The following is a 21,383-nucleotide window of genomic DNA, read 5'->3' as shown; positions in this document are numbered from 1 at the left end:
AGTGAGACAAACCTTTACTGAAGTCTTTCTAAGTTATGGTGGACTGGAAAATTGTTTCATTCCATCTTTTTGTGGATTCTGTTACTCCAGAATTCTTTTAGAGGCTTGATTTTACATTGTTTCTGAAGGAAACTAGGGAGAGCTCAGGCAACTTCCTGGCCTCTCTCTGCTATCTTGGCTCTGCCCTTGCAATATCTTCCTTTTACCTGGAAGCTCTGCAGTTTGGCTATAATGTTCCTTGGAGTTTTCATTTTGAGATTTCTTTCAGGAGGTAACCAGTGGATTCTGTTTCCACTTGGCCAACTGGTTCTAAGATATCTGGGCAGTTTTCTTTTAAGATTTCTTGAAATATAATATGCTGGCTTTTCTTTTGGTCCTGGCTTTCAGGTAGTCCAATAATTTTTTTTTCTTCTCAATCGGTTTTCCAGGTCATGAGCATTTTCTTCTATATTTTTCTATCTTTTGACTGTTTTAATATTGCTTGTTGTCTCAAGGAATCATTAGCTTCTATTTGGTCCATTATAATTGTTGTTTGTGCAAGGTTTTGAACCTCTTTTGCTGAGCCAAATTTCTTTTAATTTCTTTCTTCCATCTCTTTCTTTTTCAATTTTTTCTTCTAGAATTGTTATTCCATTTATAAAAAAAACCCAACATTTTAAACTCTTTCTTAACTCATTTTAAACTCTATGTTCATCTGTTTCAGGAATTATAGTTGAATTTGTAACCAAGCTGTGCTTTTCTTTGAGATTTTGTTTGTAGATGTTTTGGATTCATTCTTTTTTTCTGGGTTTGTGTCTTGAGTTTCCTTGTCACTATGACAGCTTTCAATGGTGGGATTTTTTTTTTGGTTATCTTTTTCTCCTAGACTACTTTCTGACTTTCAACTTGATGTTAGGGCTGAATTCTGCACATTTCTAGAGGAAAAGTCTAGGTTGTTCCACTTACTACTTTCTTGTGTTGTTCCAGGGTCTCGGAAATAGCTGAAGCTGGGGAATTGCAAGCTTTCAGTTTTCTCAAAGTTTCTCATTCCCCAAAGTGGTCTAATCCAGGGCTAAATCTGGGAAACTTTGCTAGTTCTGAGTAACAGAACCACAGGTTCCTCTTGGCTCAGGGATTCCTACTCTAGTTATTCCTATGCAGGCTTTGGATTGAGCTAGAAGCTGGAATTGAGACCCCACTCCGTTCCTTGGGTCTGGCCACACTGTTGTTACTTACTTCAGAACTTGCTGCTTTTGCTGTGCAGTCTTAGGCCTGGTGCCACTCCTTACCATGCAATAGCACTCCTGGGTGTAGGTCTCATCCTCATTCTACTCTGAATTTGTGATCCAGAACTGGGTAGTGAGTAACACAGTTGCCAGTTGACAACTGTTCCTACTCCCTTTGCAAAGTCGCAGTGCCCGAGTATAAGTCTGAGACCCCTTTTTTCTTTGGTACACAGCTTCTCCCTGCTTATAGGAGCCCTCCACATGGCTTCTCCTGGCCAGATCCCATCCCCAGTATCTGCAGACTTCTCTGTGTTGGAAAAATGACTCACTGTGATTTTTTCCTTGGACTTTATCATCAAGATTTAATCTTGTGCATTTTCTAGATGTATTTGAAGGAGTTTGTGTTTTTTTTAGGGGGTGGGGTGGGGGAACCTGGGGTAGTTCACCATACTGCTTCTTGCTACTGTACCATCTTGACTTCCTCTTTCCTTCCCTCTCCCCCCATAATTTTCTTTGAGATGCATATTAATTCATGGATGCTTTAGTGTATTATTTAAAAAATACTACATTAAAAACAAGAGAAATACTAGATTGATTAACAGAGTCAGTAGTTTTCAAATTAATCCTCTTTTCATGAAAATGGATGCTTTGTCTATTTAGAAGTACTGTCAAAACACTATTCCCATTTTGTTCTAGTGCTAACATGGTGTCCAGGTATACTCATAATTGTTGAGTTTTAGCAGAAACTGTAGATAATGGAAGGAATGTTAATATGATGAAAGATGCAAATCATATAACGTCAGTTATTAACATTTTAACTTTAAAATAGAGTATAGAAAACTGTAATCTTTGAGTTCTTTTAGTAAAGGTTAGATATTTTATATCTTAGCTTACTTATCTGTTTAAGCAAAAAGAACAAGTAATTAGAAAGGCACAAGAAAGTCTAACCTTGGATGTAGAATTGCAAGTGGTATGGTGGTTTTTGTCTGGCCAAAAAACAACAATAACAAAAAAATCCAAAACTAACCAAATCGCTAAAGTTTTAGGGATTGCCACCTCCACAATAGGAACAATACACTAGACGTTGGCGCTTAGAGGAAGCATTACCACCCCCACCCCCACTCCATTCTCCATAGTCACTGCATCTCTACTAGTTTTAGATGGTGAGCTGAAAGGGGTCTCTGCATCACAAGCATCACTAACACTGAATGATTCCTATGCTGTAGCACCATAGGGAAGGAGGGAATCAAGCTCTAAGAAATCATTACTCAGCTTCCCAGATAATTATCCTCTAAGCAACATTGGAGGCTCTGGGACTAGATTGGTCTTGCTGCAACACAGCAACAATAAAAAGCTGGTCTCTGCTTAGGAATTAATAACTTTGGGAATAAAGTCTATTTTTTCTATAGATTTATGTAAGTTCAAATCTTAAGGTAACATAAACAAAGTCGACCCTACTTAATCAGTTCCATGAGCTCAGATTTCTGTCATAGGAAATTGTGTAGAGTGAGGGAATGTGTACAGTGTTAGTATTTCGAATGTAAAAATGTGCATTTGTGATTAGACAATTGATTTCTAGGTACTAAATGTTGGCTGAAATGTTGTGATACTTTGAACAATTCACTTTGCCTCATTATGGTTCAGTTTAGTCATCTTTTTAGAATTTGCATATTGGAAAAAGTTAAGAATTTTTTCTTAAAAAAACTTGTAGAATGATTCACCATCTTAGGACAGCATAAAGAGGGGCAGCATATTACTTTATAATAAACGTAATGTCATCATGGATTGGTATTTAAACACATATATTTCTTTCATGAAGTGTACTTTTTCCACCCTCAATTAAAAAGAGAACATTTTAAAGTCTAGATTAATTTGAATAAATGCTAATCACAATAATAGCTAGTATTTATATAGTGCCTTGCAAAGGTTTGCAAAGCACTTTATAAATATCTCATTTTATCCTCCCCACAGCCCTGGAAGGCAAATAATAATATTATCCCCATTTTTCAGATGAGGAAGCTAAGTCTGAGGAAAATTAAGTGAATTGCCCAGGGTCACACAGCTAGTAAGTGTTTGAAGCTGGATTAAAAGTTAGGTCTTTCCTTTCTCCAAGTCCAATTCTCTATCCATTAGTTGCTATGGAATTATCTTAAAAACCGGCTATACCAGAGGCATATATTTCCTCTGGTATCCCAAGGTAGGCAGTGACAATAATGCTTGTGTCCTAAAAACATTTGCTGTTTTTCTTTTCACTATCTAAAAGGAGAGAAATGATGTAGCATTAAAGGACAAAATAATTTTAATATGGCATAGCTAAGATTTTTGTGACACCTGATTAGAAATGGGCAGGAAGTTAATATACACCTGTGTTTGATTTTTCCAATGGAAGATTTTTTTTGGAGACATTAGAGTCATAAGAGACTGCTAGCAATTACAACTAAAGAATAGTTTAAATGGTTTTGTGAGTGTTAGTGATTACACAGCCTGGCTCCTCTATGTATTTTCCTATCTTGATTGCCTGCAGATTTAAATTATAGAACTAGGTTTGTTTTACTTTTTTGAAGATTTTCATGAATGTACCTCCAGCTGAAAAGGCACTGAAATAAATGTGCTCTTTCCTTCTCACCCCAAATGTAGATACTTTGGATGTATAAGCCTGCACCTTTGTCATAGGCATGTTAAATTGCAAATGCACATAACTCTGTAATGTGAGATTTGTGTTAAATTTAGCATGGGGCAATTTTATGCTTGGCATGCACATAAAAAGCTAGATTTTACAGATGAATGACTAACAAGTTTAAAAAAAGGTTGTGTGTTTTAAAGATCCACTGATGGCTAATGGAAAACTTTGTAAAACATTCTATTTAGAGACAGTTCAGCTGATGCATATCTTATTTTTAAAAATTTTCTCATTCCCTGTTTCTTATTAATAAAGGATTTTGTTTTAAAACGGGCTCATTGTTTCTTAAAGGTGAACTGTGAAGCTTAATTCAAAATTGGACTAGGCTCAAAGGTACTGGTATGTGCCGAATCCACCCACTAAAAGCGTGTTCAGAGGCATTTACCACATAAATATGTTTTTGATAACCTTTAAAAAAGTTTTATTTAGCCTCTGTGAAATCTTCTGGTTCTTCTAGGTTCATTTGAGATGACCCTAGATAAATAATTCTGGGATGGAATAGAGTTCCTTGTAACTTTCAGTGTAATTGTTTATTTGTCTTATTCTTTGTCACTTCTTGTGTGTCTGTTCATTATTTAACCCTAATGACACATCCTGAAACTAAAAAGGTGCTCTCATTCCTAGCAGACCCATATTGATCTTTGTTCTTAGATTCGTTTGGACTCTGCCCTCAATTTAGAACTACTACTGTTGGAATAATGAATACCTTTGAAATCTGTTTTTATTTATTAGGTGATTATTTTTATGTGATCTCTCTGATGTTTTGGTACTGTATTTATAGAATTAAAATGATCCTGATTAAAAACAACAACAACCACCATTGTTTTTGCTCAGTCTGTTCAAAGGCAATAAGGGAATTCAATCTGATTTTTCCTAGTTTGACTATCTCTAGTTTGAGTTCCCCTCAGAAGGTCAAAGCTCCATTTCTTTGCATTTTGTGTAGACCTCTACAGTGGCTTTAAAGAAACTGTAGAATCATTGCATCAAGGCATAGTTTATAGAGGCATGCATATGTACACATATACAACATGTGATTTCATTAGTATAGGACACTTTCAGATGAGTAAATTTTCTACTATTGCAGGTTAGCATCTTTTCATCAATCTGTAGTTTTAGAGTTGCATAAGGCACCAAGAGGTTAAGTAACTTTTTCAGGGTCATATAGCCTGTGTGTATCAGAGGTAGGACTTAAACTCAGATCTTTCTGGGTGCCTCTGCTGTTCCCTCAACATATCATATGACATATGATAAGTAATACATAGTAATAAGTATATACATACATGCATGCATACATACACATACACATTCCCTTTCCCTCCCCCCACATTCAGGGAACTAGCTACTACTTGAGGATACAGAAGAGTTGCTACTTAAGGCTACAATATATGCTCTTCAGCTAGGTATCTGGTGATCAGATAGAGTTATTTACACCAAAGCCTTTGGTATTATCAAATGGTTCAACATCAAGAACAGAAGTGGTTTTGTCAAATGAAATGACAGTAAAGAAGATGCGTTATCCTCTGACTTAAAGCTGAAACTTCCTGCATGCTTTGTGACTTCCTATTAGAATGTGAGTTCTTTGAAAGCAGGGACTTTCTTACTTTTCTTTTGGTATCCTTAATGCTTAGCACAGTGCTTTGGACATTTTAAAGTATATTTTCATTCATTCATTTGTAGTCATACAGAAGGGGGTCAGTTTTCAAATCAAGAATAGCTAAGAATATCTCTGAGATAGAAAACTGTAACAGTTAATTTTCTTTGTGATAGCAAAAACAAAACAGTGCCAAAAAGCAGGCAAGGAGAAAATAAGGGTAGCAGTGTTGACATATCTAAAGAACTTTAGCCTAACTAGTAAGTAATCTTTAAAAGTCTTAATTTCTCAAGTACTGTGATAAGAAATTTTTAAATTTTATTTTCTTTAAAAAGATAGCAAATCTTTAGTTTTACTCAAGGACGTAGGTCAAATGAAGTTCAACTTAAATTTGTTCCTTATGATTAATTCATTTGTTCAGAAACTAATCAACTGTGCCAAGGTAGGGTATATACTCATGGTGGCATAGATGCCTAGTAGATTGGAAAACTGTGTTCCTTCACCCACTCGGGAAGTAGCTCAAAATAGTCTTCATACACTTCACTGCTGGAAAAAGAAAGGTGAAAGGTGGGCTGCTCCCTTTTGTATATCCATGATGTTGGCCCCCACAGCCTATTGGGAGATTCTTTGCCATCTCAAAGTACAAACCTTTCAGTGCCAAGCCAGCCTTTGCACGCTGGAAAAAGCTGAAAAGTTTGCCATCCCCTAAAGAACCAAAGGATGAGCCACCATGTCCTCAGAGGCTTTGGAAGTTTCCAGGCGGGATTGGGGCACATTTTCCTAGGATGATCCCTTGTAGTCTCTGATACACACTTTAAATTATTTAGTTGATTTAACATGCAGTTGAATCACCAGCTTGGTTCATGGAGCTCATCAACTACTACAGAAATTCAGATGACTGAAAAGAGACAAATAAATCTAATGCTGGAAGTAGGAGGGTGAGAGGACATTAACCATTAGGATAACTATAAAGAAACAGCTAGGGAAGAGCTATGCTATAGAAAGTGTTCTTGTTTTAATGGCTATTAAAGATGAAAGAAAATCACCTCCAGATTGTTCATTCATTAATTTCTGTCATAATCCAATTAAAAGAAAGTTTTTCATTTGTTTATGTTTAGTTTATTTTTAACATTAGATATTTTTATCAACTAGGCTTTGTACAGTGTGAGCAGGGATACCTTTTAGTCTCATGTTATTTTGGGGGGAAATAGTGAAATATTTGTAATTCATTAAAATTACTTACAAATAGAATGGATCAAAATTTCTTTGATGTATCTGTGGCCTTTAAAAAATAATTTTATTGATATTTTTTGGGTTTTTTTTGGTCTCACAGTCACTTCTAGAAATATTCAGACACAGACGCAGACACAGACACAGACACACACAGACACACACACATCCAGACACTCACACAGAACCTCCTTACCTCCAGTGAACCCTCACTAACGAAGAAAAGCATTTAAACCTAAACAACTGATAACCGGCACTACCTAACAGTATATCCAATTATCTTCCTTACTAATCAGTCGCCTCTCTTCTGTCAGGAAGACAGATATTTTTCATTAAAGTTCTTGGGGACTATGACAGTTTTTACTCAGTTTGACTTTCCTTTAGTGACCTTTTCATTTACATTTTTGTAGCCATTGTGTATCTTGTTCTTCTGGTTCTGCTTATTTTGCTCCACATTAGCTCATACAGATTTTTTTTCTGAAGTTTTCATATTTATCATTTCTTTTATTGTTATTGTTGTTAAGTCGTTTCACTTGTGTCCTATTCTGCACTGATCCCATAGGGGGTTTTCTTGCAAAGATACTGGAGTGATTTGCCATTTCCTTCTGCAGCTCATTTTACAGATAAGGAACTAAGGCAGCCAGGATTAAGTGACTTTCCCAGCATCACGCAGCTAGTAAGTGCCTGAATCCAGATTTGAACTCAAGTCCTCCTGACTACAGGGCTGGCACTCTATCCACTGTGCCACCAGGCTGCCCTGTTATCATTTCTTACCACACAATAATATTCCATTACATTCATATACCCCAGTTCGTTCAACCATTCCCCAGTTAATGGACACCTACTTTATTTCTAGTTCTTGCTACCAACAAAAAGTGCTAATAGGATTGTTTATTTATGTACCAATTCTTTGTTTTTGCCACTAATCTTCTCAGGATGCATGTCCAGCAGTCTGGTAGCTGAGGCAGAGGATGAACAGGTTAGGCCCACACAGGTCTAAATTTATATCCACACAGTTGAGTAAACACACAACAGCTTTACTAACAATATATGAATGTGTCTATTTCCCCACATCCTCTCCAACCTTGACTGTTCCTAGTTTTTGTGTTCTTTGTCTGTTTACAAGATGTGAAAAACTAAAACCTAAAAAATCTAAAAGCTGGTTTAATTTGTTTTTACTTTACTATTAGTGATTTGGAATATGCTTTCAAATGGATGTTGACAGATTACGATTTTCAAACTAATTGTATCCTTTGGCTCTTTATCTATTGGGGAATAGTTCTTTGGTTTTATGTATTTCTACCTATTCCCTAGATGTATTGAATATCAATTTTTTTCAGTTATATTTGATACAAAGATTTTTTTTCCATCTTGAGAGTTTTGTTTGTAAAAAGTGTTTTAATTTTATGAAATCAAATTTTTCTGTTTTGACTTTTATGATCATAATTATCCCTTGTTTGATGAAGAATTCTCCTCCTTATCATAGTTGAAGTATCTCAGTTTCACAATAGATAGAATGCTATACCCATAGTCAGGAGTTCAAATCTGGCCTCAGATGCTTACTGGTTGTGTGACCCTGGACAAATTACTTAACCTCTCTAAGACCCAATTTCCTCATCTGTAAAATAGGAATAAAAATAGCATGTGCTTTCCAGAATTGTTGTCAGGATCAAATGAGATTATTTGTAAAGTGCTTTGTAAAACTTAAAGCACTTTATAAATGCTAGGTATTATTGTGAAAGGTGCCTTCTGGTCTCCTCAAATTTTTTTGTTTGTTTTGTGATATGATCTCTCTTAGGCCGTGTAGTTACTCGGAGCTTATTGTTGTATGTAATTTAAGATTCCAATTTAAGCCTAATATGTGACAAATTTCCTTATTTGTCACACATATAGTTGTGGTCAAATTGGGAATCCAATAATTTATATTCTTAAGTTTTAATCAAATACTGGACTATTGTCTTAGACTGTTTCTGGATCATGTGTATGTGCATGTGCATGTGTGCGTGCCAACGTGTGTGTGTATGTGTGTATATATACTATTGCATTGACCTACAGATAGTTTTGATTACTTCTTTGAACTATAGTTCAAGGTCTGGTAATGCTATGCTTCCTTCATTCCTACTTATTTTCTTTACTTTCTTTGAGATTTTAGATTAATTGTCTTCCAGATAAACTATTATTTTGTATAGTTCTACAAAATATCTTTTTGGGAATTTGATTGGTATAGCACTAAATCTGTAAATTAATTTACATAGTGTTGTTATTTTATTTTATTGGCCCAACAATGAGCACTGAATCTTTTCAGTCACTCAAATCTTCATTTATTTTTATAAAGAGTGGTCTATCATGTTTATATAAAGTAATCTTATATGTGTATCTTGGTATGTTAACTCAGTTTTTTTTTATGCATTGTGTAGTTTCTTTTAAATGGAATTTCTCTTGTTGTTTTTCATGATTTATTTTTTGTTAATACTATATGGAAATGCTCATGATGAATTCCATGGATTTATTTTACATCCTACTACTTTCCCATGGCCTTCATGATCAATCAATCAATAGGAATTTGTTAAGTACCTCCTATGTGTCAGACTCTAGGCTGAGTATTGGGGATACGAAGGCAAAAGTCACTCTTTTAAATGAGCTTACGTTCTATTAAGAGAGAATATATCCATTATGTGAATGTAGAATACATATGGTCTTAGGTATGTATGTGTGTGTGTATACAGGTAGTTAGGGAGGCTGGTCACTAGCAGTTGGGGAATTAAGAGTCATCATGCAAAACAGAGGTGTCAGACATTTATAGGTAGACTGAGGCAGCACTCCCCAGTGTTGTCTGAACCAGATTAAAATGTAAATACCAAATATTTAATAAAATAAAATAAAATAAAATACAATCAAACATAGATATTACATTTAAAAAGCAATCAATATGTAACCACAGGGATCTTTATGTAGAGTTTAGTGTCCCTTGTTTCTATTTGAGTTTGACATTACTACTTTAGAAGATGGGGCTTGACTCTGTGAGGCAACTGAGATGAGAAGGAAGCTCATTCCATTTCCATTGACCAATTCAAAGGCATGGATGTAGAAGATAAAGTGCTGTTTGTGAGGAAAGGAGAGAGAAGTCATTTTAACTGTACTGTAGAGTGAAGGAAAAGGAATAATGTCTAATGAGTCTGGAAAGTTAAGACACTTTAAGAAGTTTAGAAGCATGTGTGTAAGTGAGGTTTAAGTTAATTGTGTTTTTGAAGGAATAATACTTGATTTCTCCATCTTGAAAGATTAGGTATTAAGAAAACAACTCATTAATTTAGCAATTCCATTAAAATAAAATATGCATACTTTGTTGTTTGATGTCACACAGATTGTTTTTTATTCACCACATGCTGTATATTAGTTATTTTAACATTTAGAAAGTTTGGTAATGTGGAAAAAGTCCAAACTATTGTTCCAGATAGCAGTTAGATATTTGGGTGGATCATATAAAAACATTGAGATGCCTGAGAAAGCATGTGAAATGTTTGTTTTAAGTATTATTACATCAATGGAAAAGCCATCTGCAGTACATGTTTGTTTCTGAAAACTTTAAGTAACTGTCCTATTTAAAAAATTATTCTCTTTGGGGTGATGTTTTTTCAAGTGTATTATTTTACTTCAAGATGTTTTGCTTTGTGTCAAGATAATTGAATTATACCAACCTATTGCTATATTTAGTTTTCATAAATTTACTGATATACCTTTTACAAACCAATTTGTAAATAGGTTAAATGTCTGTCTTTGAGCTTAAAATTAAGTAAGGAGTTTATAGCACTAAGTTGTAATATGAATATTTAATTCTATGATATTCTGTTATTCACTATAAAGTAATTGAATACTTACATAATTCTTCATAACTCAGAGGTATAGGCCTATTCATATCATCTTATTTATCTAAAACTAGATAGGAAAGGAATATTAGTAAACTTTCTTATTTAATCATTAGGTAAATTTCTATCTGTCTTTGATTACTTACTAAATGTGAAAAGTAGACAGTTGGCCTATTAAATAAGTCATAAGAAATAGCATTGTGATATATTTCTGGAAATGAACTGTTCTTTGTATACCCAAGACTAAGTACAGTTCCTGGCATATAATAACACTTAATAAGTACTAATTGTCTCTTGCATTACTCAGTTTGTTGCTTACTTAGCTGTTCCCCCTATTATTTTTTTGAAGGTCTTTGGGATATTTGTCTAGCAATGGTATTACTGGATCAAAGGGTACAGACAGTTTTATAGCCCTTTGGGAATAATTCCAAATTGCTCTCCAGAATGCTTGGATCAGTTCACAACTCCACCAACAGTGCATTAGTGTCCCATTTTTCCCATATCCTCTCTGACATCCAACATTTTCCTGTTTGTCATATTAGCCAATCTGATAAGTGTGAGGTGATACCTCAGAGTTGATTTTATTTTCATTTTTCTAATCAATAGTGATTTAGAGCATTTCTTCATATGACTATAAATAGCTTGGATTTCTTTGTCTGAAAACTGTTCATATCTTTGATAATTTATCAATTGGGGAATGACTTACATTTTTTATAAATTTGATTCAGTTCCCTATTTGAGAAATGAGGCCTTTTTCAGAGATACTTATTGCAAAATTCTCCCGCCTACCGTTTTTGGTTTTCCTTATAATTTTGGTTGCATTGGCTTTGCTTATACAAAAACTTTTTAAATTTTATTTAATCAAAATTATCTATTTTACATTTTGTAATGCTGTATCTATCTTCTTTGGTCCTAAATTCTTCCCTGATCCATAAATCTGACAGATAAACTATTCCATTCTCTCTTAATTTGCTTTATGGTAACAACTTTCATGTATAAATCATGTACCCATTTTGACCTTATTTTAGTATATAGTGTGAGATGTCATTCTGTATCTAGTTTCTGCCATATTGTTTTCTAATTTTCTCAGCAGTTTTTGTCAAATAATGAGTTTTTTGTTCCAAAAGCTTGAATCTTTGGGTTTATCATATACTAGATGCTATGGGTTTCTTTGAGTGTATGTTAAGGTATAGTTTTAGACTTTCTACTAAAGTTCATCCCTCTTTAATCAGTTAATCAATCAATAAGTATTAAGTACTATACTTTATTATTTTCTATTTTACTATTCCTAGGCACTGTGGTAAGTTCTGGAAATAGAAAGGCAAAAACAGTCCTTCCTCAAAGAGCTTACACTCTAATAGAGTAAACAATGTGTGTGTGTCTAGGTGTAGATACAAGATATGTACAAATAAGGGGAAATTCCTATAGCTCAGTAGCCTGAGAAAGGACTCCTGTATAAGATGATAGTTGATTTGAGTCTTGAAGGAAGCCAGAGATTCAAACAGGAAGAAATGTTGAGGAAGAACAGCAATTTTTTCTGTAAAATATGAGGCCAAATTATTAGCTAAGAAGATGGGAGTAGAGGAAGCCATAGAAGGTTTAAGGAGGGGTGAAGAAGTTTGGAAGAGCTGCTGTGGAGAATGGGATAGTGAATTAATAAGGCCAGTAAAGAAAAATTGTCTAGCAGCAGTGAGGACCCAGTTGAGGTTGTGTAACATAAATTGGTAGTGGACCTAGTGAGAATGGTTGCATGATTTTCTTTACCTTTGTTCAGTAGCATGTGTGTAGGAGTGAAGGCAGTAAATGGTACTAGTGAGCCAATGCTGAGGCTTGGCAGGGCATAATTGATGAAATTATAAGGGGGCTAGGGATCAAGAGAGGAGGAAAGAGTGGAATTGAATTGGTTCAACAAGACATCAAGATAAGGAAGAAGAGAGAGTGACAGGGGAGATGGCCTGGGAAAAAACTGAGGGCTCAGGTGATTGGAGGCCACAATGGGGACAAAGAGCAGGGTTTTGTGTGGGAAGACTGGGGGAAGAGGTAAAAAGCCAATGGGTTATGGTGAGATAAGGGGATTTTGGAATTCTTGAATGTGGAAGTATGCTTTTGTGGGTGATAGCAAGATCAAGGGTACATCATGAACCAAGGTCATACAGGTAGTAAGTAGCAAAGCTAAGACTCCAGATCTGGTTCTCAGATGTTAAATCCAATGCTTTTTTCCACTGTATGATTTTGTCTCTTATTTATAAATTGGGGTGTTTGTTCTTATTTTCAAATCATGGTACATGAGGGGGCAGCTAGGTGGTGCAGTAAATAAAGCATCGGCCCTGGAGTCGGGAGGACCTGAGTTCAAATATGGCCTCAGACACTTGATACTCATTAGCTGTGTGACCCTGGGCAAGTCACTTAACCCTAATTGCCTAGCCAAAAAAAATCATGGTACGTGAGATCTAGAGGGAAAAAAGTAAGACTCTGAATTTCCTGCCCAAAGTGGGAGAAAAATAAGGAGATGAGAAAAAGTTACTGCTATTTTTTTTAAAAAGGAAATGTTTTGGTGATGTGACAAAAAAAGGGTTCATTTGGGACACTGAAAAACATCTCACATGGCTTCATTCTGTGCAGAATTATACACGTGTTTCCCGTTTTCACCCTATTCTGGTAAATATTAAGGAACTGAACATGGCCTTTCTATGCTTCCTCTAAGTTCCCAAGCTGCCTTTCTAATCTTTGCAATCATCATAGAATCATAAGATCTTATGATTTTAGACAATATATAAGAACAAATGCAGGTCCTTTCCATCTCTTCTCTTTCTTTATGACACTTCCTTCCCAGTGGTGGTGTGTTTCAGTATCATTTCCTATCCAGAAATTGAATGGTTCCTCCCCAGCAGGGTATGGATGCTCTCCTAGGAAGGTTCTTAGCTTGGAGTAAGGACCATTGAATATAATGGCAGCTGTACAGGTTAATGCCTAATGTCAATATCCCTCCATAAAGGTATTTCCTTGTTATCTTCAGATAATCATACTTCCAGGAAGGTTTTGAGCCTTCTTGTTATCTTTTCATTGTCGGTGCAAGGGCTAGTAACCAGTTTCCAGACAATTCATTTCCTCTTTGATCTCTAGGGATGCCATACTACTACTGATTCAACTAATTAATAGAACACAAACAGGGTTTTGTCTCTCTCCTTGATATTTTACTAAGTACTTCATGTCTCTCCAAATTGACCAAAGAAGTCAGGAAAACCTGAGTTCAAATCCAACCTCAAATGCTTACTAACTGTGTGACCCTGAGCAAGTCACTTAACCTCTTTCTGCTCAGTTTCCTCATCTATAAAATGTGGATAATAATAGCACCTACCTCTCAGGGTTGTTGAAAGGTGAGGATCAAATGAGATAATAATTGTAAAGGGCTTAGCACAGTGCCCGACACATAATAGATGCTATACAAACATTAACTGCTATTATTATGATTATTTTCATTATTATTAACATTGATAAGTAAAAACAGTAAAAGAATAAATTTAGAAGCACAATGAAACGCAACAATTCTCTTCAGAATAGGATTCCTATTAGGAATAAAAAAAAAGGAAGAAGAAATTTCATCTCTAAAGGAAATATCTTTAGGCTATACCAAATAGACTTAAAAACAAAACAAAACAAAACAAAAAACCCCTTAAAAATAAATTCCCCGCAAGAGTTTCCACATGAAATGTGGCTCAGCTGTTTCACAATATACTCCCCTCATATCCAGAACTCTCTTTGTAACAAAGAAAAAGCTAAAACAACCCACAAAGTGATCTTATCTACAGTGTATTCAACATTCCACATCCTTAGTCCTCTGATTTTATTTCAAGAGGATGAAAGTATATCTCATTATCTGACTTCTGGAACCAAAACTGGACATTGCATTGAATTAGAGTTCAGCTATCTTTTAGTGTTTATTATTGGTTGTTGTCCTTCATGCTTGAAGAGGACCAAAATGACATCACTATATTTGGAACAGGGGACCGTGTGTCTAACTACAGCTGGTCAGACAAGCTTGAAAGGCTCTACCACAGGTTGGGCACAAATAGTCCACGGGAACATTTGGAGTAGAGAGATCTCTAAATGTGTGCATCTCATGTTTCTTTTGAGCTACTGCTATTCTGCTTTACTCATAGAGCACAGTGCCTTCTTTGCTGCAGGCATGCCATGCTAGGTGGTCCTGTACCAGTGTCTCCTGTGTCTCACAGTTGATTCCAAAATTCTTCAGAAAGACTTGAGAGTATCCTTGTATTGCTTCTTCTGACCTTGTGAGTGCTTGCCTTGTGTGAGTTCTCCATAAAATAATATTTCTTTACTCAGAATCAGTTCATAAAATCTTCCCATTTTCTTAGATTCTTCACATTCATCATTTCTTGCAGTGAAATTATTTTCCGTTGCATTCATATACCATGATTGGTTCAGCCATTCTTGAGTTGATTTGCACTCACTTTGTTTTCAGTTTTTTGATAGTATTAAGTCCTGATATGAATACTTTCATTTATGGAATTTTTTCTTGGTCTTTGAGCCCTTTGGGGGAGGGGTGTATGGCACACAACTTTTAAATACAGTATAAAATATTAAGAAAAAGAAAATAATTTTTATTTATGTTAGTTGTTCTACTCACTTCCCTTACAATCCCCACATAATCCATACTTTAAACTCCATGTATGTCTTCTTATCACAGTGTGGATTAGCAATAGATAAAGTAGGCAGTCCTCTAGGGATGCAGGGTATACAAGGAGCGACACTTTTAATATTTGTTGTTGTTGTTCAGTCACATCTGACTCTCCATTTTGGGGTTTTCTTGGCAAAGATACTGGAGTAGTTTGCTGTTTCCTTCTCCAGCTAATTTTATAGATGAGTAAACTGAGGCAAACAGGGTTAAGTGACTTGCCCAGGGTATTACTTTTTTTTAATGCATATAATTCTAAAATTAAAAAAATTCAGCTCTCCATGGCACAGAGGTATTTATTTTGTTCTATGTATTATGGCAGCTCGGTGGAGTAGTGGATAGAGCGCTGGGCTTCAAATCGGAAAGACTCATCTTCATGAGTTCAAATCTGGCCTCAGACACTCATTAGTTGTGTGACACTGGGCAAGCCACTTAACCCTATTTGCCTCAGTTCCTCATCTGTAAAATAACTTGGCAAACCACTCCAGTATCTTTGCCAAGAAAATACCAAATGGGGTCACAGAGAGAAAAACGACTGAACAACAGCAAATTATGGCAAAAGATGTAAGTCTCAGACACCACTCTTAACAGGGGTATAATTTCAGACTTTGCCTTTTAGACACAAATGCCTTGAGATGACCCTCTGTGTTAGCCCTTCAAGTGGCTATTCGGAGAATCGTGAAGGCTCCTTGTTAGCTCCATGAGGGCAACAACACCCAACTCTGTCGTGGCCACTTGACTAAAGTTTCTTTGGTGTTTTGTCATTTTACTAGTATTGGAACCCAGATGAGTAATGTTACAAGCTGTTCACACTTAAACTATTTTCAGTATCATAAAATGATTCTTCTTTTTTTTTTACAGCTCCAAAGGGTATTCTTCATTTGTCTCCTGATATTTATCAAGAGATGGAAGCAAGCCGCAACAAAGTAGTTTCTGACTTTGCAGTTAGCTATTTGTCATCCAACGAAATGAGCCAGCCTTCAAGCTCTTTCTTTAGCCTATCTCCACCATCAAATAGCACTGCTACAATAGCCAGGGAATTCCTTATGAATGGGACATCTCCGACAGCTGAAACCATAGGTTTGAAAGGAAATTCTCCTACTTCCCCCTGCCCTATAATGCAACCTTCAAGACAACTGGAATATTTAGCAAGGATTCAAGGCTTTCAGGTATGAAACAAAATCTCTTCATCGACTTAAAACTCAGCATTTATATCTGAGAGTTTTATCCTGCCTTTCAGTGTGCAAAGATGGATGAGCTTATGAAAACATGTAAAGCCACATATGTATCATTTTCTTGTATTTTCTATCTGTCCAATAATGCCTTTGTTATATAGTTCTCTTCTATTTTAATTTTCTATTTTTCTTCTCATTTCCAATTTTTTCCTGTTTTTTTTATTTCTCAAGTGTACCTTTTATCATTCCCTCTTTAGCAAACACACAAAAAAGCCAGCCTTTCTGAGATGTTTATTGTTATCCTTGAGCTCATCCTCTTTTAAAAATTATTGTTGAGTTTTCCTAATGGAGAGTTTACTCATGAACAGTTTTTGCTATTGGTACTCCATTTATCAAAGAAGATAGATTGCTCACTATAAAATGTAATTTAAACTGGATATACTTTGTCCAGATTCAAGGCCTAGAAATGGCAATTTGTTTTATTCAATAAAATGATTTTCCATATAATATAATATCTGCATCAGATGTCATCATTGCATCCTGTTTCAATAGGAAGGCAAAGGAACTTGTAATTCTGTTGTACACATGAATAGGTGGTGGGAAGTTTGATTTCTAAAATACAGGATTATATTACTATAATAAGACTTCTGGAACACCTTCTATTTGGGGGAGGGAGGACTAATACTTTTGGATAATATAACTACTTTGGAGAGGAAATCTTTATGTGTAAACTTATTTCTTGGTTATTTTTAATCACTTACCAAACTGTAATTATTCATTAACTTTACTAGATAAATAGTTGTATCCTTCAAAGCTGAATAACTATGTTCCCCCTCTAATTTCATTATTTGAAGTTTGCTTTTCTCTGTCCTTTCCCTTAAAAATGAAATAATACCTGTGATTGAATGATGTCATTAGGAAAAATTACTTATATATAAATAATTTGCCTTACTAGATTATGAAAATGAGAGAGAAATTAATTTGCTTTTTTCCCCAGTATTTTTGAGTGTCCCATTATTTTCTTTTTCAGAAACCATAGATTATGTGAACTACATCATTAAGTGGTGTTTGAGTTTTTAATGTGGCAATTGTAAATGGCATAATTGAAGTGGCTCCAGGTTGTTTATTTCTCTAAGATTTTAAACCTTCCATGAAAAAGTTGTGTTTTTGAATATTTTCAGGCATTTGCTTTAGGGAAAATTAAAGGGAACTTCCTTCATTAAGTGAAGACATGAATGTACACCTAAGTTGCTGGAAAGAGTGAAATAAGTTAGAATTCTACTGGTCATCTGCAAAGAGAAAATAGAAGTTCATTAACTCTGTTGAAAAGAAATTCAATCCCCAGAGTTGTTTAAATCCAACAATAGCAATAGTAATATTTTATTCCTAGAGAGGCAAAGCTTAATTTATTTCCTGGTATTTCTTGAGGCTAGAACTGACTCCTACTTTCAGGAGTTAAAAGTTGAGGTGAATGAAGAAAGGGCTCCTGCGAGGCTGACAGCTAACTAACTCTCTCCAGAACTTCTTGTAAATTCAGCCAGTTGCTTTTCTCTGTTTAGTTCTTATCAGTGATAGAATTGAAGCTTTTAAAGATCTTGACTCCAACTAAAACGCCGTTCTCATATCACCAATTATCTAGGTAATTACTTAGGATTGTTTTTCAAGTTTATGATACCGAAATAATATATTTTTATCCTATGGACAAACTAAGCCATTTCCAGATTTCTATATTGTGATTTTTATGCAACAAGTAAATAGAAATGTATGCTTTTAAAACATGAATTGGCTTCTCTGGTTGAATGAGTTCAGTGTTGCTGTGAAATACTGCATTTCTGCTGAATTGCTGAGCTGAGGTTGATCAGTGAACAGAATCTCTGTGGGAAATAGCTTGCTTACTGGCCTGCCAGGGCATATCATAGCCTTCTCCTAATTTCCTTGCAGAAGGTTCTTTGTGTATGAGAAGTCAAAAGCCTGTATCTTTACAGGTAACTTTATCAGTCATATTTTCTCAGTAGCAGAATAGTACATTGAAAATACATAGCTTGCTTTGTGGTTTTCTGAGTGATTTCTTGGATCCTGCTGTAATTGATTGCACAGATATATAAGATGAGAATATTTTTAATAACACTGTCCTAAGTTTTTTTTTTCATTTCTGGATTTTAAAAACCAGTAAATGCCTTTGCTTTTTTTCACGAGTATTTTTTTTATTTCTGTATAAAACATTTTATTTAATATGTTTTGTGTAAACTTTTTTCAATTTTTTTTAAACCTAAGGTGATATGATTTAAATAAACCTGCCAGGCCAGTCTATATGTAACATGAGCCATATTGTATCACAAGCTATAAAGATGATTTTTATGAAAAAAATTTTCAAATTTCATTACCTATTATTTTAAAAATATATTTATGGATATTTTCCAATTCTCACATCATCATAGTTATCCTAAGTATATCTCTCCTCCTCACCCCCAAGAGAGCCATCCCATGTAAAAAATAGTATTTTGTAAGAGAAAAGAAAATCAGCACAGCTGGTAAATACATTGAAAAAACCTGAAAACGTGTGCACTGTGTAATAACTGTGGACTTTTGTGAAGGGATGGGTTACTGCTGTCCTCTCTTATCTCTTTATTGAAGTCCTGCTGGATCTTTATAATTTTGTTGCATTTACTTTTGATGTTTGTTGTCTAGTTGTTCTTTCCATTTATATTTCCATATATATATTGTTTTCTTGGCTACACTTGCTTCCCTCTGTATCCATTCACATAGATCTTTCCATGCTTCGTTTTATTCATTACACATACATCATTTCTTATAGTACAGTAATATTCCATTACATTCATGTATCACAATTTGTTTAGCCATTCCCTAGTTGATTGGCATTTACTTTGCTTCCAATTCTTAGCTAATACAAAAAGTACTGCTATAAATATTTTGCTATATATAGGGACTTTCTTCTTATTGATAAGTTCCTTAGGGTATAAGTCCAATAATGTAACTTCTGGTTCAAAAGATGTAGACATTTTAATCACTTTATTTGCATAATTCCAGATTGCTTTCCAAAATGGTTATACCATTTCACAGCTTCACCAACAATGTATTAGCATGCCTGTCCTTCCAACATTGACTATTGCCATTTTTTGACATTTTTACCAATTTACAGGGTGTGAAGTGAAACCTCAGGATTGTTTTGATTTACATTTCTCTAATCATTAGTGATATAGAACATTCTTTCATGTGGGAGGTAGGGAAGTGGTTCTGAGTAAGTTCAAGGTCAGTGATGTGCTAGTTAGTGTTTTGTTTTTGTTTTCGTTTGTTTTTTTAGCATTCTTTTGGATTCTGGGTGTCCTAGATCATGAAGGCAGTTGAAGTTGCTTTATCTTTGGCACATAATTCCTATTTTGGAGAGGCTTGAGAGGTGGTGGGGATCAGAAAAAATATCTAGTCATCCATCATGTTGCTTACAAGACCCTCAGTTGCTATTATTTAAATAGAATATGTAGTGACTAATCTCTTACCAAAATGTACATACACACATCTAGTACTTAGAAAAAACAGCAAACTGAATTCAAGTAACTATTGTTATGAAGCCAAGTAACTGTCAAAATAAAATTGAATATGAATAAGCATTCTCTGTAATTCTTTTGTTTCCTTAGTCTGAAATGAATTTTTATTACATTGCAGATTTTCAATCACTACCATAGATGAAAATGTGATTCATTGAATTTGTTTTTAGAGTAGCTTTCAGAATTATATCTTTCAAAATTTTAAAAAATTGTATTGTTATAAAGGGTTAATAATTATATATAGTGGTAGTTCTGTAAAATGTGGACTTTCCTCCATGTAATTATGTAACTAAATCTCTTCTCAATAACACTTTATTTAAATCCATTAATTTAACTTAATTTAATTAATAAAACATTTATTAAATGTCTATAATATGTAAGAAACTGAGCTTGGTACATGAATGAAAAATAACAGTACTTGCTCCAAAGAGTTTTATAGTAGAGTAGTGGGATGAGACATGTACCCAAATAGACGTATAATATATAAGTTCAAGAAAAATTCTTAAATCCAGCAGCAAGAAGATAGCTTGAAAATTAAAGGAGGGGAAGGATCATTTTTCATTGGGAGGTTTAGAGAAGGCTTTAGTAAAGACATGGTACCTGAGCTATCCTTTAAAGGATGTCAATAGGTAGAGATTTGGGGTGATTAGAGGGGAGAAAACTGTTCCAGACATGGAGATCAATGTGCATAAAAGCATAAAGGGAAGGGAGGACAGAATTAGATGAGAAAACAACAGATAGTCACTGTTGTATACAGTGTACTAAGTGTATACAGTGTATACAGTGTACTAAGGTTGAAGGGAGTAAAATAAATCTGGAAAAATAAGTTAGACTGTATGAGGCCTTGAAGGACCTGAATACTAAGCTAAAGATTTTATTTAACTAATTGGCAATGAGGACCACTGAAGGTTTTTAGGACAGTGAGGTCAGTCAGTCACTAAACATTCTTATACACACTTCACTGAGGATACAAAAAAAAAAGCAAAAGACAGCTCCTGCTCTTAAGGAGCGTGCAGTCTAATAGAGGAGACAACACGTAAGCAACTGTGAACAAACAAGCTGCACACAGGATCAATTGGAAATAACCAACAGAGGGAAGGCTATAGAATTAAAGGGGATCAGGAAAAGTTTCCTGTAAAAGGTGGGGTTTTTACCTGGGACTTGCAGGATGCCAGGGAATCCGAGACAGAGATGAGGGGTGGGGAATAGCTAGTTAAAATTCTTGGAGTCAGGAGACAGAGTATTTTGTTTGAGGAGCAGTAAAGAGGCCAGTCTTCCTGGGTCATACAATATGTGGTAGGATAGAAGGTGTAAGAAGCCTGGAAACATGGGTAAAGTCAAGGTCTTGAAGGGTTTTGAATTCCAGAGGATTTTTTT

General features: G+C 35.0%; 1 protein-coding gene across 3 annotated transcripts in view; it reads left to right on the top strand.

The window, feature by feature from the left end:
- The window catches only part of LOC114054266 (double-stranded RNA-binding protein Staufen homolog 2-like), a 405,344-nt gene that overhangs the window by 247,427 nt on the left and 136,534 nt on the right, over window positions 1–21,383 (top strand). For all 3 annotated transcript variants that reach the window (XM_027877452.1, XM_027877453.1, XM_027877454.1), the window contains one exon: window positions 16,130–16,437. In XM_027877452.1, coding sequence (XP_027733253.1) covers window positions 16,130–16,437 — 308 coding nt within the window. The remainder of the gene's footprint in view (window positions 1–16,129; window positions 16,438–21,383) is intronic.

The sequence above is a fragment of the Vombatus ursinus genome, unplaced genomic scaffold (assembly GCF_900497805.2).
Source record: "Vombatus ursinus unplaced genomic scaffold, bare-nosed wombat genome assembly UNPS02014812.1, whole genome shotgun sequence".
NCBI classification, from domain to species: domain Eukaryota; kingdom Metazoa; phylum Chordata; class Mammalia; order Diprotodontia; family Vombatidae; genus Vombatus; species Vombatus ursinus.
The sequence above is the reverse complement of the archived record's forward strand: the minus strand, read 5'-3'. Positions and strand labels throughout refer to the sequence as shown.